This window comes from Vanellus vanellus (assembly GCF_965231255.1).
Source record: "Vanellus vanellus genome assembly, chromosome: 3".
Taxonomy (NCBI): Eukaryota; Metazoa; Chordata; class Aves; order Charadriiformes; family Charadriidae; genus Vanellus; species Vanellus vanellus.
In genome coordinates, this window is record NC_138907.1 from 25,718,849 (window position 1) to 25,744,756 (window position 25,908).

At 41.5% G+C, this 25,908-nt stretch overlaps 2 protein-coding genes across 2 annotated transcripts in view; one reads left to right on the forward strand and one right to left on the reverse strand.

Annotated features, from left to right (window-relative positions):
* PTPN14 (protein tyrosine phosphatase non-receptor type 14) overlaps positions 1-1,615 on the forward strand; it is a gene marked incomplete at both ends in the record, with an annotated part of 69,806 nt that extends 68,191 nt beyond the window's left edge. The window contains one exon of the mRNA XM_082480900.1: positions 1,487-1,615. Within this exon, the coding sequence (XP_082337026.1) occupies positions 1,487-1,615 (129 nt within the window). The remainder of the gene's footprint in view (positions 1-1,486) is intronic.
* Positions 1,616-9,157: 7,542 nt separating this feature from the next.
* Positions 9,158-25,908, reverse strand: part of SMYD2 (SET and MYND domain containing 2) — a 29,340-nt gene continuing 12,589 nt past the window's right edge. The window contains exons 4-12 of the mRNA XM_082481328.1: positions 25,771-25,831; positions 23,470-23,594; positions 20,111-20,178; positions 18,208-18,310; positions 15,729-15,839; positions 14,146-14,266; positions 13,171-13,345; positions 11,644-11,752; positions 9,158-9,574 (exon numbers count right to left, since the gene is read on the reverse strand). Of these exons, the coding sequence (XP_082337454.1) occupies positions 9,494-9,574; positions 11,644-11,752; positions 13,171-13,345; positions 14,146-14,266; positions 15,729-15,839; positions 18,208-18,310; positions 20,111-20,178; positions 23,470-23,594; positions 25,771-25,831 (954 nt within the window). The 3' untranslated portion in view covers positions 9,158-9,493. The remainder of the gene's footprint in view (positions 9,575-11,643; positions 11,753-13,170; positions 13,346-14,145; positions 14,267-15,728; positions 15,840-18,207; positions 18,311-20,110; positions 20,179-23,469; positions 23,595-25,770; positions 25,832-25,908) is intronic.

The window sequence follows — 25,908 nt, forward strand, 5'->3', positions numbered from 1 at the left end:
AAACTGGCATTTGGGCAAAGTGCAGTTTGGGTTGCCTGACAGGGTAACTGTTCTTCAGTTTTATATCTTGAACTGCTTAAGAGCTTCCTCAAAAAATAGTGTGTATTTTAGTGCTTGCATTTGCTGCTGCCATAGAAAATTTGTATCCCTCATCTTGGGTCATATTACACACTCTTTGAATTTGAGCCTGGCAGGCTGAGCTTCACGGCTCGCTGACTTCTGAATAGCGCCATAGCGCCTCACGTACCTGTTGTAACAGATAATACACAATAAATGCTGGAGATATGATGGTAACACCTAATGAAATTTGCAGTGATTGCTAACGCTTTAGTGGCCGGCTCAGCCCAAACCACAACAACATCATGGGCCTCCGTTTCACACAACTCATTCAGTTTTTGTTTCGGAACATTATGGGGTGCCTGTGCCCCAGTGTGCTCAATGAGTTTAGGGGTGTTCTTTCACAGTGGATCTCCTGATCCGTCCCCACTTACTGTGCTTTAGTTCCTGTTGCAGAGCATTTTCAGGGCACATGAGTGAATTTCTTTTGGATGAAACTAAGCTGGAAGATGCCTTCTTGGAGAACACCTAATGTGTCCCAGCTGCTAGTGGACATTCCGTAGATGGCAACAGACCAACGCTGGCCTGAAGTCTGCAAAACACGTGTTGTGGATACTGGGTCCTCGTTTCACTTCACAGATGTATTTCTTGGGGAGCATTAATTACTAGCATAGACTTGGGTGTGGGAGGTCAGGTGTCAGAGCTTCTGGATCTTTTGGTGACAGTGAGTTCCCTTCTTTTTTAGCGGAAGGCTCATTATATTTGCCTGCACTTTAATTTTGTCTAAAGAACCTTTGTACTGGTGCTGATGCCTGCTTGCCATTTGAAAAATCTCTCAGATCCTCCCTCTGTGAATGAGTTTGACCATGGATCAGAGCGCAGTATGCAAATGGTCACAGGGCCTGCTGATGTGGTCAGGAGTAGACTCTGAACTGAGCTATATAATCTTGGCTCTTCAAGTTTTGTACTAGACCTTCCCGATATATGTAGCCTTTAACCTGAGATAATATGACATATTTGGGTTATTTTTACTGAGTTGAAAATAGGTATGCTGAAACAGAAAAAACTCCAAAGTGAAGCAGCCCTTTGTTATGTATTCCGTTGATGATCCACTGAGAGGTAATCAGTGGGATGCAACTGGAAGACAAGCCTTTGGTCATCTGCCCATTTACATCAGTCCAGAAATTCCCATAAGCTGTAGTGGCGAAAACATTGGCTGCACAGTAACCTGTGTGTACTACTGTAATACTCCTTGAAACAGAAGTTGGTGGCAAAAAAAATAATTGTAGTTTCACTACAGTTGGTTATAATTCGTTGCATTCTATAACTACAATACAGTTCCCTGTGTCGGATAACTGACATTTGAGACAATGATTGTTTAATTTAATGAACCTACATACTTATGCTTTTTTTGTCTTTTGCTTTACAGAAAGTGGACGTTCCTGTGATGCTGAGACACCTGAGGGAGCAGAGAATGTTCATGATCCAGACCATAGCCCAGTACAAGTTTGTCTATCAAGTGCTCATCCAGTTCCTGCAAAACTCCAGACTTATTTAATCTTTTCAAACATCCCAGACCCAGCTTTGTGGATCTGACTGAACCTTACTGATGAACAAGGGGAACTGCCTTGACAACACTGTGTGCATATATTGCACTTTTTGAAGTTGTCTTGAAAGTAAGGAATGATCGTTCTTTACTAGTCTCCCATGGATTATTTTATACAAGATATAATTTATTTTTCTTGGAATAACTTGTGAATTACTTTAATAACTTGTAAAACTTATAGTGACCTTCAAATTGAACCACGTTTGACATGACTGGTCTGCATTGTAACGTGTCCATAAGGAAAGCAATCCTTTGTAAAGGTAGTTTACTGGCTTTTATTCTGCTACATAGCTTCTGAAATGAACAGTTACTTAGCAGTGGGCTTTTTCTCACATAAGAACACTTTGGACTGTAGTATGTGGCTTCCATGGTAAAACCAAGACCTGCTAGATGTCAGCTATGGCTCTGTAGGAGTGGAAGCTGAGGGGACACAGTCCCGGGGCAGGGAGACCTCAGCCTCTGCACATGCAGCAGAGCACATTACAGAGGGCTCAAACGCAGGCCATTGTGATGGCAGAGAGTTTTGGGTGCTAAACTGTTCAAATTCCACAAGACTATGGTTTTAGATTAGTCCTTGAAACAAAGCAATATTGGATCTTTTAAACAAGGCCTTTGCTGCTGTCTGCAGTCCTTGAAGGGATTCATAAGAGTTGAAGCAGTGCAGGGTGAAGCGCAGTGACCCAGAGCAGGCTGGAATCAATGAATGAGTCTTTCCGGTAACTGTGGTGGGCTGTGGGTAGAACAGCAGAGGAATTTCAACTAAATGCAGCTAAAAAACCTCAATTCAAGCAGCTTCTCATGAATTACACTGAAATTTTATTGCCTTGAGGCTCACCTCCCATAGAAAAGGAATCCCATTTAAGTTGGGCATCTCCAGTTGCCTTAGTTTCCCCTGTGAAAAATTTGTCTTCAGCACTGTTATCATTTTACTTTCTAGTTATTTGAACTTTGTCAAAATGATCAATATAGTCTTTCCTCCATATCTGAGTTCTCCAAACAGTGACCCTTGCGTGCTTTAGCTCAGAGTCTGCCTTGATTCTTCCCCCATCACTGTCTTGGGGTTTCTGAATGTATGGAGCAGTCTTCCTTTCAGTACCTCACTTTGTTAGGGTGGTTTTTGCATTAAATTGCATGGGTCATCTCTCTCCTCTGTCTGGTCACTTTGGATTCTCCCTCCTATTTATTAATACTATTTTATCCTGGTAATGTTCAGAGATGCCAGTCGGGATTAGAAGGAAGTTGTATAAATACATAAAGGAGAAACAGTCCTTGCCTGAAGTTTACAATCAGAACAGAAAAGGGAAACAAACCTCCTCTGTTGCATAACTCAGGCATGGATTCTTACCTGGCTTGCCCAAGGCCAACAGTGACATCTATGAGAGAGCTAAGAAAAAATCCACGTCCTGTAAGTATCTCAGCAGTTAAAACTGTCCTCCTCTCTCTTCCTCATCCTCTGTCCCTCGGCGTTGGTTAGCTGTTTTGCACAACTTAGTGCATATTCCTTTCCCCAAGCTGTTTATTTCACTGGAGCAAAACACATTACGGATTACATTGGAGTTTGTGCACAGGAGAGGAGCCTTAGAGATCTCTGGCCTCAGCCCCGCTTACCCCATGACTAACTTTAGAGTCGGATGGGCTTGCCTGGGATCATGTCCAGTTTCAAAGATCTCCAAGGATGGAGAATTCACAGCCTCTTGGGGCACCTGATGCAATGCAGTTACTCTGTCATGTTAAATTATCTTTTTTGGTATCCTTTTCCCAGCTATATTTCATTTTTAGTCCCATCATTGTTTTCCCATTGCACCCCCACCACAGAGCCCCTCATCAGTGTAGGAAGGCCTAAGCCTACAGGCACTCTCAGCTTCACCACTGAAGGGACCTACACACCTACTTTTCCCTAAAATCAGCGGGAGCTTCATCCACGGCTCTGTACCAGAATGTCTCTTAAATTTATTTAAAACAGCACTGTGATTATTTGGTACTCTGCAACGCAGGCCTAATGAGGTGGCAAGGCCCCTGGTGGAGACTGCTAGCTACCAACAAATGGTGAGGAGTTATTTAGCTGTAAATATCTTGAACCGTGTTCCTTTTAGAGACCAGTTGAGTTTTCAGTCAACTTCAGTTTTCCTCCAATTTCTTCTGCCAATGCCAACATATCTCTTGTTAAATTAGCAGCAACCATTTAAAGTCTTTTCAGCAGCATCTGCATGATAATTACACAGAGATGCTTTATATCTGGGAAACAAGCCAAGGAATAAACCTTGAAGCAAAGTGTATTAAATTAGTTATCTCGTTATAGCTTTTTGAATAATTTCCTAATGATGAATTAAGTTTGAACTCAGAGCTGTCAAGTCCCATTGCTCCACTTGGATATGAGAAGTAGAAAATCGGGAGGGAAAAGAATCTGTTCCTATGTCTTATTATTCAGCTTTTCTTGGCTGAAATGTATTCTTCTGTTTCTACAGTGAGCACGGGGAAGTTACTGCATAAGAGAATGTAAAGAGCTCTGTTTGAAAGGAAGAAAATTAAAGAAGTGTTTTTTATGCAAAGATGCATCATAGGTGTCTTAGAAAAATATTAATTACAAAATGGCACCAAAAATCCTTTCCAAATTAAGTCAGTGCCTATTAATGAGCCAAATAAGTGGCCACATAGTAAACAGTCATTTCCAATTAACGCTTAACGTGGCTGCTATGGTAGCTAGAGGCCAACTTGACTCACTTTTTCCCTTTCATTGTCAAAGAATGGTAATTCTAAACTTTTCCTTTCATCTGACTTCAATGTATTTTTTCCTGCTAGATTTTATCTTGACTAGAACTGCTAGTATCATACGCGAATTGGGCTGGTGCATGTCTTCAGAGGTTCCTTTCCACCCCAGCTTGCAACCAAACCTCAGCGTGCCAATGTTTTGTGATTGAAATGTGATACAGTTTTGTAGGGGAGAAACTGAACCTTCTGACTTTGAACCTGTTGTCGTTTTATCAGGCCCAAATTGCTTGGGCAGTGTTTCCTAACCTTTAGGGAGTGACAGGAAAATGTATTTTACATCCAATTTCATTAGTCATAGCAGGAATGAACACACGAGACTTAAAGCAACAGTACTGATTCGTTTCTATCCTGCAGGCTTTAACAGCAGAGTCCCTCAGTACAAAAGGACAGTTTGGGGTTGCTCTCTCTTGTGCTCCATGCTGTTTAATATCAAAGCACGACAGCGGGTAGGTTCTAAGAGACCCGTTTCACCCATTTGGAGTAAAGTTTGCATTGATCTCGCAAAGATGCATCAAGTGGTCAATGAATGGAGCTGCACCTTAAAGTTTGACACAAGCAGTTGTCTTCCAAGGTGCCCACGTTGCAGTCTGGCACGTTTAGCTTACGCTTCCTGGCTCTTTCTGAGAGACAACTTGGAGTGGATGAGTAAGTCTGACTTGAGGATCCATTGTGTATGTCTTTTTGTTTTGTGTACTCTTCATCTGTATTTAACACCCTTTTTTTTTTTTGGTTGTTTTTTCTTTAAACTCTTACCATCGATAGTATTGCTGGGATCACATTTTTGGTTAAAGTTACGGTCTGAGCATTTCATGCCTAACATTGTCCAATCAGGGATGGGAGAGATGACGGCCAAGTTCTGACACTGCTCAGTGCTGTGGGCGTCCTGTATCTGTCCTTCCGTCCTCCAAAGGCTGCACTGAAGGATGGTGGACATAGCTGCTCAGGTCCTACTTGTTCAGGTTCCTCCACGGGCCTGCTTTGGAGCCACTTGTCCTTGATTACCTGAGTAAAGATGAAGTTTGTTCCCCAAAACTTTCTCCTGTATAAGTATATAGGGACCCTAAATGCTCAGCCTTATTGGAAATACCTTTTTCCTAAACTAGTTTCAGCTGTCAGGAGACAGATCTGTGAGAACTTATTCAACCTATTGCTATTGCAGTCCTTTATAAGAAGTATACTGAAGGACATTTCTGGTCCACTTATTTAGATCAGTTGCCTCAGCTACAAATATTATTAAATATTTGCATGATTTCAAGAGCTTTTTTTTTAAAAAAAAAAATTACTTTCTTGTAAACAGACAGAAATGCAAATGGCAAAACACAGGTTGGAAAGGAATAAGTAAATCTCAGTGCTTCAAAAAAGATGGTCATTTTAAGCTATTACATTTTTTTTTTTTTTTTTATCCAGTACCTGCTACGTCTGTGTAGCCCAAAAATGACCTAGAGTAAATGCTGATGGGCAATCTCATACTGGGATATAGCACACAAAGCTATGGGGAAAATTCAGCAGCTACTGACCATGCTGCATTCTCAACAGCTGACATCCCACCAGTCTCCTGGGAGGAGATGAAGACTGAATTAGCTGCTGTCAGTCTCACTAACAGTTTGTGAACCATGTGCTGAGAAAGTGGGAGCATCAGTATGGCTGAAACCTGCTGTAGCAGCTCTCGTGCATCACTGAGATAGGTCAGAGTTAAATTTTGCTGCTTGTCTTTATGGAAAAGAATGCTTTACATGCAGAGAACTGGGTGGCACCCACTGCGTGAAATAAAGGATGCATCACATTGAAAGAGCAAATACACAGAACTGACCTTGAAAGGGAAGTGCTGCATGAAAACATCATTTGGCTGCCCCCCCATAAAAATGGATATAAATCTGCTGATGTAGAGTCCAAGTCATACGGCGTTTGGAGATGGAGTTTGATGCCAACAAGAGAAAGGTTGCAAGTCCCAAACCCCAAAGGCAATTGTCCCCAGTTTGTTCTTAGCCTTCTAGAGAGGTTTTCCTGTAGAATCTGGTGCTGGGGGAACTACGGATGCCATCCGAGTCTTTAGAGAGGAGGACATTATACGTGCAGCTGCATGCAGCCTTGGCTTTGCAGGGGCTGGGATTTGAGGAAGGGAACAGCTGGCTGCTTGGGCAACAACAACAGAACATGGAGGTCTTAACCATAGAACAACTATTGTTAGATTGTGAAACAAAACATTTAGTTCACAGGTAAAAAATAGCAGTATTTATAGAAATATTTAAAGTAAATAATTTTTGTCAGTGTTTTTAGAGTATCTTAGACTACAGTTCTCTTGGTTCCTCTCAGCTGGTGTTTCTTTGAAGTTTTGATGCCTGTGCTTTCTGTGCACCCTCACTGAGAGTTTCCCACACGCCACAACAGCCTTCACTGAAGAATTCCAGCACTATTTAACAGCAAAGGAGAGAGTAATACTTCAGGTGACCCCCAAAATGGTTACCAAAAAATTAATGGTAAATTAATGGTTACCAAAGTCCTTAATGGTTTTACTCTTCCAAATCACCTGGATAAGGACTTGGTGGTTTTGGACACTTGGCTCCATATATTTCAGGGGCAGCGTTCCCTGATGAGGCAGGCAGGAATAAAAGAGGAGGGCTTCCTACAAAGTACTTCCAAAGCAGGCTGGAGGTCACCCCGTCTTGGCCAGTGGCTGGTAGCTGACACTTCAGGAAGACATGAATACATGTAGAAGCGGGTGCTCAGCCCCCTTAGCACACCTGGCAACCTTTAGGGGCTTCCTGAGCAGAAGGTTATATCCCGCTCACAGTGATTAATAACTATTGATGGATCCATCTCCCGTGAATCGCATTACCTTTTCTTTAAGACCCATTTATTCCTCTGGCCTTCACGATGTCCTGTGGTGGTGAGTTCCACAACTTAATTATACATTACATCTATAAGAACTTCATTTTTTGTGTGTGTTAAATAAAAGTATTTTCTTGCTGCTACTTAATCTTTAAAAGAAAACAAATCTTTAGTGCCAGAAACATTGTTAACAAACAGGATGTTTATCCTGTTGAGATTGCTCCATATGGAAAACATGTTTTCCTCATTAGTAAACTACCTTTCTTTGGCTATTTTACAAAGGAAAAAAGTTTACACATGCAGATGACTGTAATATTCCCATATATAATTGTGTGGGACGTGTTAAATGTAATAATGTGTTTAAGTTAGTTTTATGTCACTGGATTTTCCTGTCCTGTTTTACTTCAGTATTTTGATGCTTCCCGTTTTTATTTGTTCTGTAATTCTGTACATGACAGTTTAGTACAAAACAGTGATCTGAATCTCACAACCTCATTGTATGTACACATTTTGTAGAGAAATGAGACATCAGTTATATGCCCTTCCTGCCCCCCACTCCCTCCTGTTAGGGCTGAATGGCGAAACTATTCTATGCTATTGAAAGCCTTTAAAAAAAAAAAATCTATGCATGCTATTTTATATTCTAATGTATTATTCGTATCAGTACATAAGCTTATGCTTGTCAGTTTTATCTTGTGTATAGAACTGATTACTTTTGACAGTATTTTTGCACTTTCATTTCTTTCTCTTTTTATAAAGTTCTATTCAGCATTAATTGACTGCAATAATTTTTTTACCCTTTTCACTGCCTTTGTGTAAATAGTTTCTTATATGCTTTTGCAAATATGAGAATGTCTTCAGTCACTAAGGTGTTTTTTTGGTAAGGCTGTCCTTCATATTCACAGTATACAATAAACCATTTTTTTCAAGGAAAACTAGATTTGTGTTCTGTCCTGTACTCAGCTGGTGCCCTCTTCCTAGGCTTGGCTGTAGTGAAGTGGCCTTGGCTTTCTGGAATCTTAAGATCTGGTGCAGTTTTATGTACTCCAGCAACAATTGCTGGCGCAAGAGCAATGAAAGCTTTCAGCAAAATGAGCTGACAAACCCTTGTTCTCTAGCAGTTTTATTTTCGGAGCAGCATGCTTACAAGAAAGAAAATAAGTTGCTAAACAATGGTGATGTGTTCTCATTCTCATCATACTTTATAAGCTGGGAAAGCAGTAAAGAACGGTCATGTAGTTTTACTGTGCAATGCATTTCAACTTTGGTGTTGGAAGTATGCAGCCATGTTCTCCTTCCTCCTCCTCCCATCCTTAAAAGCAACCTCCTGCCACTGGGTTTCAATTGAGAATCCCCCCAGTCATACACGGGCACAGTCCTGGAATTTTTCCTCAGAAAATGTTCTTGCTCCTCTACTAAATGTAATTGTTAACATAGTAATAGTAGAATAGTTTTAATCCACTGGAAGCAAAAGTAGGGCTATAAGGAAATGTGAGCTCTCCTCTGCAATAAATTCACTTTAACTTGTAAAGGGGATTAAAAGGCCAGAAGTTGCACAGTTCCTGTCTTGTGCAAAAGCCTTCAAGCTCTGAGGTAGGTACCAGCGTTCCCTGTACAACGCATGTCAAGCTCTAGGTCCTTACAGCGATGACCCCCCACGCCAGGAGCAGTGATAGGCTGAGGGACAGGGGTGGCTTTCCTGCACAGTGCACAGAATTCATCACCCCCCATTTCCCCTTTCTCTCAGCTAAGCCACTGCAAACAGAAATGATGTGCGAAAAGAGGAACTGGATGCTACAACAAACAAAAAGTATAACTTTTGCTAATTAATTTGTCAGATTAAATGAAATTACTTAGGCAACAGTAAATGTCACAAAACTATTGCACTCCTGTAAGTGTACAAGTGGACTCAAGAGGGGTCAAGACCACTTTATTTACTTTACACAAATAAGGTAACACATTAAAATCCATAAAGAAAAAATGGCCATTTTTGCACATGAGTTGTCAAAAGGCATAACATTTAAGAAACCATAGATACTTCCTTAAAAAAAAAAAAAGGCAATTGTAGACGTGTGGAAGCTAGGAACGTTTTACAAGGCCTAAGTGTGTTTGTCATTCCAATTATAGGACAGAACTGTGTTCATACTCTACCACTTTTCAAAGCGCTCCTGAAGGTTTCCATAACAAGGCTTTTTAAATAAAGGTTTTGAAGGATTGCATAGATTCAAAGGCTCAGTGGTCCTCTAATTCCTTTTTGATCTCTGAAATGTATGGATGATCTTTCCCGTGTGCTACTTCCATGATAGCAATTGCCTATGAAAAGAAAAAAATATTCACACAATTGATTCCTATATAACACCAGGCTATAAATACTCTCTTTAGAGGTTTGAAACAGTCTGACACCTCTAGCTACTTTTTGTCCCCTTGTAGTCATAAACCCAGTAGGAAATAAAATGAAATTCAAAACTAAGTAATAAAGGTTTTACATTCAGAGAATACATCTTTCATCTTAAAGGATCCCAAAGCACCTTTCAAAATGATATTCCTGACAAAACTACTTTGAATGCAACCAGCTCCAGGACAGAAAACTGCACGTGGGGTGGGTAATATTCTGGCAGAGGACTTAACCAGTATCAGACAGAGCTCTGTTCCTACCAATTTACCCTTCAGCTGTCAGACTGACGAGCAGCCCTATTGCAGAAGTTACGTTAAGGCATTTCAGACTTAATTCTGTAAAACCTCCGCCGGTTCTGGGGGCTACCACTGCTTTATGAAGGAAGCAATTGCTTCAGCAACCACTGAGGCAAAAGCGAGATCTTGTCAGATACAGACAGACGCTGTTGTGCCGACTCCCTGCCGTTTCACCTACAGCCTGCTCTGCTCCTAAGAGCGAAGGTTTCAGGCAGCCAAACCCACTGACTTGCACTTTGCTGCCGCTGTCCACACTGTACGGGAGAGTGGGTGTAAAGGCAAGATTTCCAGTCAAACAAAAGACAGCAGTGGCCACAAATGGACGTAATAAAAGGCACCAGTAGATAGGAGCGAAAGCAGCAGGTTTGGAATAAGTCTGATAATATTTCAAGACCGCAGTGCTAAGACAAAGCAAGGAATTGCAGCATCGTAGCCATCACAGCATTTAGTTATTTTCTCCTCGGGAAATTTTTATGGAATTATGTTCTTGTATTTGTTAAGTCAGTACAAGAGCCTTTGGTTCCACCTCAGGAGCAGTGAGAAATTACTCCGTTCCCCCTCCTGCCCAAAAGGAGAAAGGAAGGCGTTCTGGACGAGCTGCTTCCAAACTGACAGAGAACAATGGCTTTGTTTTTCCACTAAAACCCAAACATCAGGGGCTGGGATAACTTTGGGCAGTTCCTGTAGGCAGCTTTTGGAAGTGAGTCATTAGAAAATGTTTGTGTTAGGAAGCTAACTATGCCAGCAAATCTACCTACAGTTCCCAACCCCCCATCCCATGTTCCTACTGGCACAAATCCCAGTTTTAGTCAAAGCTTTAACACCACAGCGAAGGAAAACCTATGCTAATTTTAAACTAGTTAGCAGTTAAATTTTAAAGCGTATACTCTGGTAGTGTCTTTCACCATGGCTGGACGGCTCTGTTATTGCTGGCTAAACACTTGCCAGCATTGAAAAAGGAAGAGAAAAAAAAATCGTGAGATTCCACACCAAGTCATTGTATGCTACAATAGTCACTGATACTTAAGAAACTAAAATAAACTTCTGTCCAACAACAGTAGGGGAAGAAAGTCATGAAACAGGGTACAGACTAATAAAAAAATGTAAGAATAAAAACCTAAAGAATAAGGAACAAACTAATAAAAAGGGGTGAAGAAAAATGTAACACTAAATGCTGTATTTGCCAATTTCAGCATTACCAGATGCACTGAATTCCCTTCAGCTATTTAAAAATCAACTGGTTCCAGAACAAATAACCACCAAAAGCATGCCTAGTTTAACTTGGATATAGAAATCACAGACTTCAATGAAACACTGTGTGCCTTTTATGGGAGCCAAGCATTTTTTTCTGTCCTTACCTAGCAAGTGAGGAGTAGCTAGAGTTCTGCTTTATTTACACTAGCGCAGCTCTAGCTGGGTGCAGAACATATAGCAAATGGTAAAGCATAATGCTCAGTCCAGCTGCTGCAACAGAAGTCCACTGCGAAAAGGTAAGACCCCTTGTATGCGAGAACAGACCTATACTGCATCTTTGGAAAAAATCAAAACTGAGCCAAAAATCCAGTAACCGAACATATTAACACATGGTGCATTTCCTACCAAGCCAGGCTTACTGACAGAGAAGCACGTAGTGCTTCAACGATCCCATGCCTGAACTGGTATTATTAATGAAGAAACCCAGAAATAAATACCCTCTTCAGGGCTTTAACTCCAGCCGGTCTGTTCTCCAGCGCCATATACAGTCTTCCTAATTTCAGCCACATGGAGGCAACATTCAGCGAGTAGGAGGGATAATGTTTACTGCAAGAGAAAGAAATTCAGCTTTATCAAACCTGGCAGTTTCATAGCATTTTCCCAGCCCCCAGCCCCCTCTCTGGGGGCAAGAAGCTGCCTCTCGTTGCCCCTGCCCATTCAGCGCTCCCCTCCTCTGCCATGACTGCCAGGAGTCAGTGCCAACTGTGTCTGGGATGGGGACGCCTGTCAATTGGGAATTGAACTGAAACTACCATATGCCTCTGAACAGCTGTCAGATGGCAATGACTTTCTGCCACTAGTTTTAATCTAGCCAGCTACAGAAAGAGACTGCATTGTTATGAGTTTTTTGGAGCCACCCTACACCCACAGAAGTAACTCTGCCTGTTCCACAATAGCCGGTCTTTAATGGAAAGCGAGGGGCCCTCAGCAGCGCGTTCAGCGCACATGCCATTCTGTACTCGCACACACTGAGCTAGCGGAGTCCGGTTCAGCAGAGCTGACCTGGAATGCCAGGCTCGGAGCCAGAGGAGCTGGGCAAGTCCCAGGGAAGATAAATAGTACTGAGCCCCCAGGGGGGGAATGTTGGCTCCTTCTTTGTATCGCTGCTCTCTGCCAAGTGATCTGTGACTTTATGTTGGCATCTGCTCCAAAGGGAGAGGTTCACTTGCACTCCCCCCAGCTGGCAAGAAAGTCACGTCTCAAGATGAGAATCTGCTTGAGAGATTCGTGGCAGGATCAGATACAGTGTGTAACTGGCTGGCTCTAATGACGGAGATCACTACTGTAAAAACACAGAAAAATGTATCGGACAGAGTGCTCATTTTTTCCTGCAGAGGCTGCCTGCTGCCTTTGCCCCACACAGGGCTTCAGGTGGCACATTCTCCCACGCCTCCAGCTCTAGGGCAGTGGAGATCTGGGACATCAGGGCACCCACAGCCTCCGAGCGCAAGAGCTGAGCTCAGCTCCAGCTCCCTCTGCTGCTCAGCCCCGGCCCTGGGACACAGCTCTGCTCTCCGGCAACCGTGAGCGCTGTGCTACTGGGGAGAGAAAGGACTGGGAGAGGGCAGGAGGCTGACAGCAACAGCGGGATTTGCCTCCATTACGTTATACAAAATATTCACTGCAGATACAATTCGAAGCTCTGCTTTAGTAAAGTATTAGGATATTAAAAATAACCACAGTATTTATCTAGCTAAGCAAAACTAGCACAGTACCCAAGGTGGTACAAACTTATTTTGAGAACTCAACGCAAAGATTTCAGTCACCTTCTGCTATATATTGCAGACCACACTTTGACAGCAACAAGATCTGTCCCAGCATTTAAACATTCCTTTTTGAGTAGTGATGTCATGGGTAGTGTGTTTATTCAATATGTACTGAGAGAGGTGATCTCTGCCCAAACATGTCTTAATTATTCAGATTACTGAATTAGAGCACTAAAAAAATTGAAGTCTCTTATTTACCTGTACGGTCTGATAATTTTTTGCCCATAACGTAGTGCACCTTCCCAGTCCTGCACGTAGAGACAGACACCCATGGCCTGGTACATCATATGTAACATATAAACATTACTGTCTTCAAAGACTGCACCCATCTTGTCCAGGCTGAGTTCACAGATCTCCAGTAATTCACTAGGAGGTATGAAGAAGTCAAGGAACCCAATAAATAAATGGGTCTGTAATTAGACAACTACCTGGTAATGCCAAAGAAGAATTGACTTAAACTTGTTCAGAATGGTTCTGAGAAGTCCTCTTTTCTCCCAAATGGCATCAAAGCATCTACGCTACAACCCCAGAGCTACTCTGAGAGGTATTCTACACTCGGAGATATTCTGCTCATGAGATTATTCCCCCTCCTACTCAGATATTCTACAAAACTAGTTTTCAGATTTAAAAAGAAACAAAAAAAGCAGCTTTCCTGAATCATCACCACACCAGCAATGTGTCAGAAGAAGGGGGAGTGCAGTTCCCCACGCAGTGGGTACTGAATCAGGCATGAGATAGCTCAGTCTGCTTCTGGCCCAATCAATCTTGCATTTGTGTCCACATCGCACCACTGTTACAACAGGTAGGCTTGTGACCATCAGCGATAGCTGCAGCCTCACACGCAGTCCCTCAAAACTGGGCAATATTACAGTAGACTCACACATGCACACACCTATGCTCACTCCAGTCTCTGGCTTGCTGTGCAGAGACAGCCATATGCTGCACTCTTAGAAACTGAGAACCACACAGGAAGGAACAAACACAGGGTCTCACAATCCCACAACACCAGCAAGGTGAAACTGCCCCTTGTCTCCACGGACAACTCTTCAACCACAAAGAGGACAGACGTATGTTTAACTTCTAATGGTCATAGTATTTCTCCTGCACGTAATTCTCAAGCAATCCAGCAGGTAAGATTTTTAGGTCAAGATTTTAGGGTGACACAAAGGATATATTTGTAGTGTTTGGCTCGCCTGAATTCCTCAATCACGTTCCTGGCGTATTTGATCATGTCCCGTACTGTCTCTGCTGATGGAGGATCATTCAGCTTGCGGATTTCCAGTTTCTCTTTATCCTGAAGGAAACACAATGGACATTATAAATGCAGGTTCCAAGCCCTACAAATAAAGGTACACCTGCTACACAAAATTACTCTAATAAAAAGACACAGATGGGAACTTAAGCTCTTCAAAGAATGCAAAAACAAAGGTAGAAATGCGCACCTGCAATTTTTCTCTAAAGCCTTGGCTGGGAATCCTAGAATCCTCTCTGCCTTCCAGTTCATCTGCCATTCTCTACTTCCATGAAGTCCCTTTCTTTTGAAAGATCCAAGAGCTTTTCGATTTTGTGATGAATGCAGTTTTACATAGGAAATGTCACTGCTTCCGAGAGATTAGGGATTAAAACAAATTTCGTTTCAAAGGCTAGAAAAGCCCAAATACCTTAGGCCTACCACCAAGCGCTAGCTCAGTGGAAAATGAGACGGTATTAAATACGGAAAAGGATCCTTCGAATCTACAGACAAAAGCACAGTCCCACGTATTTTGTTATTTCTGCTGGACAGCTCCACTTACTCTTATCTTTCTGTCTAACTTACTACTTCATCAAGAGTCAGCCGCAATCTGGAGACAATCTTGTGCTGTGTAAGCCTCACATTGTTGCTAGATTTCTTTTGCCTTTATTATTTCATCTGCCAGCTGAAAGGGGTATAGGGGACTCTTTCCAGAGCTGAAGGAGGCTGAGTGACAGGTGATTCCAATAGTAGCACGTTGTTGGAAATCACAGATGAAATCCTGGCTTCGTTAAACTCAGTGGCAATATTATCAAGGTAACTGTGGGGAAAAACACAACTACGGTATCAACAGAATGGCCTCCAACAAGAATATTTGGTACTATTTGGAAAAAAAATTTGCAAAAGATGACACCTTTAAGAGGAAGGAGATGATTGTCCGGTCAGTTTGGAAAGCAGCTCTTAAAAGGACACCTTTGTGAAAATGGGGGGAAAAATGATCTGGAACTTAAGGACCAGATTATGCCAGCCAGACTGATCGCGGCTGGAATGACAGATGAGCCACACAAAGCTCAATTCTCCTAGGACCTCCAGTGAAGGAGGTCCAAATGGTTGCACAGGCACCGTTGTTCCAGTATCTGTCAGGTTTGGGTACTCTGCCCCAGAAATGCCCCAAGCAAGATTCACTCGCTGGGAGTTGGTAGAAAACATACAGTTACTAAAAAAACTGAGTTCTGAGCTAAATTCTTTTGGCCAGGTAGTGGAGACACAGTATAATTATCTACTTTTAACAAAGTTTTCATCTTTGCTTTGTAGCTTAACTTTAAATAGGCCTCCACCAGGAAATTTCCTGATGTGTCATGATTACAATGGAAAGAATGAGTATCAGAAAGTCTTCTAGACAGAAAAACAAAACCACCACCCCTATTACTCTACTTTCCAAAATGTAATTATACCAGATAGAATGCTACATCTAAGGACTTGAGTAGATGACAGTCAGAAGCATATTTCACACCAATTTTATTACCTTTTCTTTTGTAATGCATTCCCTGCAATCACAATTAAAGAAATACGAGTCTCTTAACCGGTCATTTCTGTCTTCTGTGGGATACAACAGGTCAATATAGCTGGTAAAAACCTATATGGTAAAAACACCCCAGTCAGTGAAAAGCAGTGTAACTATACATATTTATCACCACTAGTTCTGGTATATGTAGTACGACGACTACATATTCAAACAACTTGTGGATCCCTGCAGCCACATCACCTGCCTGTTCCCTCACATTCCAAGCCTCTCGGCAGCATCACAAGTTGCCATTTGTGAATGCGATCTGACAGAGAAGTGTTTCCTTTCCTATTCATTATGGAATTTCCCTTCAAATATTACCCTGGCTTAAACCCAGGACAGCAAGATTCAGGTGTGGATAAGGAAACTATCACAGCATAAATCTCAGGCTCCTGTCAGACTACAAAGAGATGCCTACTTTTTAGAAGTAAAATAATGATTTCAGGTATCCAGCTTAGGATAAATTACAGCGGCCTGTTTTTTTCGGAGGCTGGAATCTCAAATTTTTCTTTCTGAAAACCTACAAAAATTGGGGCAACAGCAGTCACTAGCAGCTTTAGAAACTTAGGACAAGACCTTTAGATCTCTGAAAAGAAGAGAGGCCCAGTGCTCCAGTTCTAGGGGAATGAATAACAGATTTACTTCAGCAGCAATATTTTAAAGCAAAAAAAACCTGCTTTTGAACTTTTTAAAGGCCCTTCACATACACTATTCTTAAGTTTTCCTCTACTTCAATGGTCTTTAGAAAAGAACCCCTGCAACTAGCTTTAATGCTCTGTTTTTAAAATGAGATCTCCCCCAAGAAACATGTCACATGCACAGTGAAGTTGATCATTTTGCAGACCAAGGAACAGCTTTAGTTCCATTTCCTCATTTATAGTTATTTGAAATGTTTTGCTCAGTCTTTATGCTTAAGGTTTCTTTCTTCTTTAAAGTAAAATGTACATGTAATTTCATACAGTACATGTTCTTCTTACTCTGTGTGATCTCACATTTTCCCCTCACACTCCTCTCCTCCCTTCCCCATTTTCAAAGCATGCGAAACGCAAGAACCACCTTTACAGCGAAAACTTTAAAAATGTTGTGATGCAATGACTACACTGAACCTGAAGATGGAGACACAGGCCATAAGACCGCACAAAGTCCAAGCAAAACCACAAGCTCACATTTATAAAATTCTCAGTGTCAGAAAAGCAAATGCGCAAAAGCCATGAGGTCCCGGAGAACTGATGCAGGTTCTAAGGCACAACTCAATCAAAAGAAGATGTCAAGTAAGGTAAATACTCCACATCTCTACCTCTCACAGTAAGCCCTCCCCAGAAATGCTGAAAATGTCCGGGATTCCACAGTAAAATTCCAAACCCAGGATCAGTCCTTGTCCATTACCACAATGCATTTGCAGTGACTGCCAACATCACAGACAAATCATCGTTAGTAAATGGCATAAAAAGAAGTTGCTCACCTGAGTCATTCACCTTTGGCTCCAGCAACTAAACTTGCTTTGTTCACAATGGTGAACAGCTGCAATCCATAAAAATAACCTCTCTCCCCTTCTTCAAAACGGTATCACATACTTCACAAAGCGGTAGGACTTATCAAAATCAAAACGTATTTTAGTCAGCATTAACCTTACCCGCTAAATTAACATTAATAAATGAGCCACTGTAACTCTATGCAAACTCCATCCCCAGAGAGCATGTTCTGTATCTTCATCCCCTGCAGATATTTGAACATCCTCAACTCTGCTTAACTTTTTTTTTTTTTTTTTTAAAAGCAAAAAGCAGCTCTGCTGCTGCAGACTCCCTGCCAAGTTCATTGTTTGATTGAGAAAGTTTCCAGGTAAACCCAGAGCCTTATTCAATTTCACAGAATTTTATCTATCACTGTTCAGCTTCACCCCACCTAAAAACACACTCTTGTTCTTCTGTGACTTCCTAGCAAACGCTGCTGAGGTGATATGACCGAGTCCTATGTTTTGTGGATGCTCTGTCCAAACAGAAGTCAGAGGACTTATCTGTACCCATTTACCTTGTTTATTCTGGCTTCAATTTCAATACATTACTATTATACTGGGAACTATTATAGCAGTAATAATTTGCTTTGATCTTGGAATTTCAAAGCACCAGCCAAACATCAGTAAACTCAGTCTCATTTTACAGACGGGTAAACTGAAGACTGAGGCTAGCAGATACACAGTGACTGCTGCAGGTGCCCATCCCTTGTTTTAGCACAAAATGGGATACTGCCCCTGAGAATCACTTCAGTTCTCCAGAGCCACCCCAACTTTTCCAAAGCAACATCTTACACTTCTCTGAGAAACAAGAGATCCTTCCTCCCTATCATTAAATTATCATCTAACTGAAATGAGTCCTGAAAAGTAGAATGGATCCTACTTTTAGCATGCCTGCATACCGAGTACATTCAAACACAGTGCATTTACCTCTTCTCCGGGCTCAATCTCTTTAACAGCTCTGACTTCAGCCAAGGTCCCCTTATAAGTTACAATCACATTTGGGCAACAGCTATGGTTCATCAATGCAACACTGTAAAAATAGAAAAGTAAACCTTTTCCCCCACACCACCAAAACAACAGGCAAAAAGTTAAGCACCACTTCATAAAACAAGTAAGTCTGAAAGATTGAGTCAGTCTCTTTCTGTAAGCTGTTTTTATTCTGAGGCTTAACATGAAGGTAACCTTGGGAAAATCTGTTGTAGTGTTATTTATTCTAATGATATGGAGAATGGCTAAGCTAATGAATCATTACAATTTTTAAATCCTATTATTGCAGGACTAGGCAAGTTATTTTCCCATTCTTATAGTGCTACGGACAGCTGAAAGTGGTGTTCGCATAGCTTAACTATCAACATCCTATTTAGGCACCTATGATAGACAGACTATTTTCCTTAGAGGAGAAAGAAAAACACATTTAACCTAAAGGAAACAAGCAAATACAGGAAAACAAAAGTTCTCTTGCATTCCAACTTAAGACGGGTGTTAAAATTTTAGCTTGCTTCTGCGCAAATGTAAACAGCTTCCACGTTTGAAGTGGGAGGGAAGAGATCTCTGTTGTAATGGGACAAGACCTACATAAAAACTTGGGACTGCTAGAGAAAAGTATCCCCCCCTTACTACCAAGCTTCAAGAAAGTGCAATTTGCTGCTTATTTGAGATAAACAGATATATGTATAATTTTAATTCTTTCTCTTCTAATCTAGCAAAATAATAATTGTCTCTTCAGTCTTTTAGCTGACAGGCATAACTGTTAAGTAGGAAAGATCTGACTCTTGCATGCTGAGCATTTACAAACAAAGGATGGTGTTGGACATGTTTCCAGAACATCCTGATTTAATACTCTCCTCTTCCCACCATGACTCTGATCCTGGGCATTTCAAGGCCTTAATTTCCAATTTGTATGCCAGGGATATGGACTTCAGACAGACCTGCCTGAAGAAGGAGAATCTGTGAAGCAAGGACTATCTGCTATTGTCTGGATGCAGCACTTAGCAAAATCGGGTCCTGCTTTAACTGGGCATCTGTAAGTTTCAGATTACTTTGACGCAGATAAGCTACTAGAAATCTATGCCTCACAAGGAAGTCAACCTAAGCAGACAGTGATAATACTTTCAGTACAAGGTTTGCAAAGAACAGGGGCAGAAAATATCCTCCTTCGCTACAACATTAAGTGGGAAGGACAGACTTAAATAGAATAAATGTTCCTCAGCCTTAAAGAGAGCTGTGCTCCCCTGTCCACAAACTGCAGTTAGCACTTTACATCTGCAGTTTATTTGCAAAGCTAAGAAGCTTGTACATATTTTTTTTCACTGTCATAGCAACATAAAGCATCAGAGTTTTTAAAACATCTGAAGAGGCTGAAAGAAGTTATGAAAGGGATTTACTGTTTGCCGAAGAACAAAGGTAGAAGGGATGTTGTTCAGAGAACACCAGGTGAAGGATTATACCCAGCCAAAACAGAAAGTTGTGAATAGAGCAAGTCACCCGCAATCTTTTTCATTTCACTTTGATCATTGCATGATGTCCCTGTCCAGAATCTGCTAGCTAAGTAAGTAATTGTTTCCTACCAACATATAGTTCACAATCTAAGCTTCAAAACAAATTACAAGTGCAATTTTACCACAATTACCTGATTTTTTTTTAAAAAAAAGAAACCTGCTGCAAATCATTGGCCACATTTGCTTAGCTACTTAAAGATATTTAAAACAAGACAAACGAAGTATTTAATTAAATTTCTTTCAGTAGAGATCGACTTCCATATACGTGCAAGAACCTTTGTTTGGTTTTAAATAAATTAATTTTATTTTAAAAAATATTAAAATAAACCTACTCAGGAAATATGGCTGATCCCAAATGAGAGAGTTCTTCGTCTTCAATTGTGAAGCCATTACAGTTAACCTAAGGAAAAAGAAAAAGAGACTACCTCAGCTTCTGGTCAGCTAAGTACTCCACACTGACATGTCACATTCTCATACTTCAAAGTTAATTGCATTAATTTGCTTACAATTTGCTTTCCACCTCACCAGTACTCACAGGGAGCTACACGAAATGGCAAAAAGTGAAGCGAGGACAAAGTCCCTATCCAAAGGAATGTGCAGGACACTAAAGAACTGACAGTCCAACACACCTGCTCAGGACACAACATCTAAGGGACTGCTCCTTGGAGGGCCAACCAAGAGAAACAGGGCTTGAAAAGAGTGCAAAAAAAGTGTCAGACAAAGCAAGAACGTTGCAAGCGTGAAACAAAGCCTGACGCTGACAGGGCAGGGAGACTTCATTTGGCCATGACAAGTAAAGGGCTGAAGCAGATCTACACATGCAAGGAGCAATGTAGGGATGAACAGCAGTGGACTCAGCCGGGCTGGGGCAGTACCGAGCTTTAACGAAGCATATGTTACAGAGACTTGCCACAATGGCATCTGTCATCAAGGGCTGCACATATCAGCTACACTAAAGCACATATAAAGAACAAAGGCAGTGAGAAAGACTCGAACCTAATAATGACTAAGAATAGGAGGGGACAGAAAAAGGACAGAGTATGACAGGAAGTCTAGTCCCAATTTAAACAGACATAGGATCAAAAGAGCTTGTTCACAAATCTTTCTTATATAATAGATTCAAGCAGGTTTTAAAACCTTCTCCTTTTTTCATTCTCACTAATAAGGGAATCTTCCAGGAATTTCAGCTTTGTTTCATGTGGCTTATGTGACTTTAAGTGACCAAAACACACCTCAATCAAGTACTTTATTCCACTTTCACTGCGAGTCGCATACATGCCAACAAAAAGAGAACCCAACACCAACAACTCCCTACAGTCATCAAAATGTTGACAGAAGTACCAGAAAAGCACTAAAACAAGTACTGTCACGTGGCCAAGTCCAGCTGAAGCTACAATGGGCACAGGAACAGTCAACCAAGTACAGTGTAAGTATTTGTTCTGGAAGGGTAAGAGTTGACAACAAATGCTACCAACAATGATATGCCCCACAAGTTGGAACACAGCTCAGACTGGATTTTAGAAATATACAAATACCTCCCAAAGCCACTCCTCGGGAATGAACTGTTCAGGATGAGTTCATGATTAAGGAAAGTGTCCCGTTTCTCTGATTCACTCACTGGTATCCTTCTATCTTTGCTCGATCTTTATCCTGCTATTTTTAGCAAGGTAGCATCCAAAGGCTCCCTGCCTCTCAAGATGAGCATGCTACTGCACTAGCCAATGTATGAGCATACCTGAATCAAAACCAAAATGTAATTGCTGAATACAAAAACAATAGAAGGGAAAGATTATATCAACAGCAAGTAAGAACATAAGGCTACAAAGGCTGACATGAAGAACAGCTTGATGGTTCTGAATCACAGGGAAATATTTAAAAATATGCAGCGAGTTATCATCAACTCCTCTCCACTAAGCCAGAGACAACCCACTTCTTGAATGCATCATACCAGAAATGACACAAGAGGAAGAATCGGAAGGGATGAGATACCACTGGTTTCACCAGATGAATGCATGACTAAAAAAGGCAACATGGAAGGAGTAAAGAGACAAAAGCAAGAAAACTAGAGCTCGGCGTCGTGCGAAGGGGGACACAAAATTATGAAAGATCTTCAAGGAAAGCAAGGAACTCGAGAGGAACTCGAGGCAAAAGATACTGTTTGAAGAGTATGACAAGGTGAGACTTAGGAGGTAGAGGTCCAGACTTGAAAGCTATGTTCCACAGGGACAAGTGAGAGTAGAATGATGCCAACAGCTGGGGAAGAGAGTGGTGAAAGGCAAGAATGGTTTGGACAAAAATCTTTGCTCCACTCAAAAGGACCAATTACACCTTAGCTGTGTTGAGTAATAAGCAACGTCAGACAAATGATGATCCAGATGAGCTTCGGAGATTTTAGTTTGAAGAACTGCAATGTCCACAGTGGCAGATAGTTGTCAGATGATCAGTAAGAGATTAAGGTGACACCTAAAGGTGACAATAGACATCTACAGAGAAGATCGGATGGAACAGCAGAGCTGGGAGTCAGCAGTCCACAGAAGTCAGTTAAAGTACTGGTGGAGCTGGTCCAGGATAGAACACAAAGGGAATGTCATTACACCCCAAAATAATGTAACCTTTGGGGATTCTGGCTACATTCTAAGAAAAATATTCAGAAACACCACAAGAAACTGGATGTACTGATATCTTTAAAGTATCTCTGACAAATATAAATTGTAAAGTCTTCAAAACAGAAAAAACTTTTCATTGAAGGGAAATGTATAGTTAGGAACAACAGAATGGATGATGAGCAGATGTTAAACATGCCAAAGAATCATTCCCCTACAAAATAACAGTACCTCTGTATTAAGGTAACAGTAACTGTGTCTCCTTGCTGGTAGATGCCCAGCTCTACCAACCAGGGTAATGCCATCTTTGCTTTCATCACAGCAGTCAACATTTGTCCCCATCTCAAATTAAACTTTTAACTCAGATGTTTAAGCTTAAACCAACTTATTTTGAAGTACAGGAGGAAAAAGAAGAAAATGGATCTTTCAGTATTCCACTGGTGTGTTATTCCATCCACTACAATACATTCAATTTAGATGCGTATGAAAAGCAGGTGAGAAAAAAGAGGCGACACATTTCAGAAGTTATCTAACAAGACATCCTGCCTTTCCTTCATCTCTCCAGATGACCAAACTACCTGACTGCATTTAAAAGCCACACGCCAGATAAAAGTTTCAGACTGCTCTTTCTGCTTCTCTGAAGTTTACTCCCTGTGAAGGTCAATCACAATGATGACCTGACCAGCAAGTATTTCCACAAGTTTGAAGCCTGAATGAAGGATTTTGCCTCTGCAGGGTCTCAGACCAGCAGCCTTCCACACAAGTCCAACAACAGCTGCACTACACTTGGCCCACAAGGAGTCTAACTTTGACAGGGTCTAATACAGGCTGTTTCCCCTTTTTCTGAGTGTTTGAGAAGCACCTAATTAAAAGTTTGCAGACAAAAGTCTCTCCCGTCATCACTGAAATGGGGCATGTCCAGCCAGTTCTGCTCAAGGAAGTGGATCTTCTCCATCAAGCACACTCAGCTCTCCTGAAGATAAGCAAAGAGCTACCATTTCTATTGCCGTTAACATTTTTTCCCTTTCACAAAGGCTAAAATCCTACAGCACTATCCACCTAAGCAGGCTATGTTCTAGCCAACTTACTTGTGCAAAGAGAACTACAAGGGCAGCATTGTCAGGGTACTCCAAGTGCTTTGAGTAAAAGTGATGAAGAGCAGCAATGTCGTTCTGAATCAGCTCTCTCTTTTCATTGTCTAGTTTGTCAAGGTCTGTGGACAAAGAATACATTCCATTTCAGTAACAGGAACACTCCCCCGTGAACTGCAGCTAGACTTAGGTTAGAACAGGCCCGGACTTAAACAGAAACCCCTCAAGGAACACCTACTTGGAAGTACTGCAAGAAGTGTCTGTTCTTCCATAAATGTAATGCTGCTTCAGACAAAGCCACACGTGCGCTACAAGAACATGCAGGATTAAAAAGCATTTTCTAACATCTTTACGTTAGCAGGTAATTGGACACAAATTTCCCTTACTTGGGAGAAGGGTTACAGCGTTTAAAATGCATTTGTTAACCCTGGCAAACAGACCAGCCAGCCCTGGCCCTCGAGAAGTCTATCAACTGTGGGTAGCTATCCTCAGCTGTCTAACATGACCTTATGAGCCACCTGAGAATGTCCATGTCTCCATGGGCTGGAGGGTGACCATCAACAGAGGTGTGCTTAAGCTGCAGATATCTGAGGATAATAGGAGACAGCAGAAACATCAGTGGAGTCGTCCTGGCACACCTGCCAAGCGTACTCCCTTATAGTTTGTTCAGAGATTTACCCTCAGGCCCATGACAGGTTCTAGCCAAAGCTATGGCCACTGAACCTTTTTCTGGCTGGTCCATGCAGAGCAAGCTAGGTAGACCATACACTCCTGGTCCCTTCTCTCTCCTCAAGAGCAGAGTGTTGGAAAGTTTTTTGCTAATCCTCTTTCTCACAGTGGCAGCATCACCAACTCATTCCTTCTCTAAGAGAGCCAGCAAATTATCAGTTTGCCCTCTCCAACTCAAAATAATAGCGGAGAGAAAACCCTGCAGGAAGAGAAAAGGCTGCACAACAGTGGAAGAAGGGGGGAAATTATTTGTAAGACCAGAAGCGAATAACAGGACAGTCACAAAAAATACTGCAGAAAATGAAATATGACAATTTCACGAGAATTAGAACAAGTCAGAAATTTTGAGCTGTTACTGTAAAAGCCAGGTGCCTTTTCCTCTCCTGTGCAGGGTGCTGCACAGAGTAAGGCAACTGCTGAACATGGCGAAGGTGTGCTGAGAGATGAGGAGAATTAACAAGGCAGAAGGAACAAAAGGTTCTTACTAAGAAAACCAGAAACGAAACAAGGGCTCCTAGAGGACAAGGGAGACATTGCAACATAAAAACCTTTCAGGCTTTTAGCTCCCAAATTAATAAATTATTGAATACAAGCTGCAATGCAGAAGAATATACAGAAATTACTTCAGCACCTACCCAACCTCCTCAACCTCAATCCTACTAACCTACCTGTAAAAATTATCCTTGCCTTAGGCAAAGTCAAATGTTGGCATTTTTCCCCCTTATTTCCCCAGTTGTCCCAACAGCTGTAACAAGAGTTTTTGTCCAGGAAGCAAATAAGACCCTAATCTTGCTGTGCTTGGTTGCTCTGCTACCTCAAGTCCCAGCAATGACTGCATTTATTCAGCATTTTATAAAGGGTTTTGGAAGCCATCAGAGTGAGAAATGTGAATATACAAGCCTATTGTCTCCTTGTATATTACCCCAAGCACCAAGAAAGAGAAACAACAGACCAGTGAAAACTATGCCAGGATGGTTACTGGTCCCCTAGTTACTCAACTTCTAACTCTGCCTCACTGGAGGTAAACAGTAGCCTTCTAGTTAAAAGCAAGCCATTGCCTCATCTCCTTCCTTGGATTATTTTGGAGCACTTCGGACACGGAATTTCAACACAATCATATATAACATGTCAGATTTGACTGGCAGTGACAGATACTGAAGCAGAGTCCAGAGGGTTCTGCAATTAGCCCCTTAGTCACTGTCACCATCAAGCAACTGTGCCGTCTCTGATTTTATGCCTCCTGGTAACAAACACCAGCTATTTTAATTTTACAACATTACAATTCTCAAAAGACATTAGAGTACCAGAAAAGCCATGAGATGGATGTATGCTACATAATTAATTCTGCCTAGGTTTTCACCCTTGTTTGACAGCCTCCACAAGCAACCAAGAAAAAAAAAAAAATACGACCACTGCACTTTCAAAAAAATGAGGAACCACAATTCTCTTTGTTTACTCCCTCCAACAGGAGTGGGATGCTCTGAAAGGTTTTGATAGAGGGGGCCAGGGGGAAGCAAATCATGAATATAGATAATTGCCTCTGTTTACCTGCAAGCCTTTTTTACTTACGTGATTCAAATTCTTTTACAGCAAGCAGCTTCTCAGACTGTGTTCTTTCAGGGTGAGTTTTCTAGCAATAAGGGGAAAAAAACAACAAGAAAATATCTTAATGTTTTAAGTTAGCAGTTTTGTCTGCTCATTCATAAG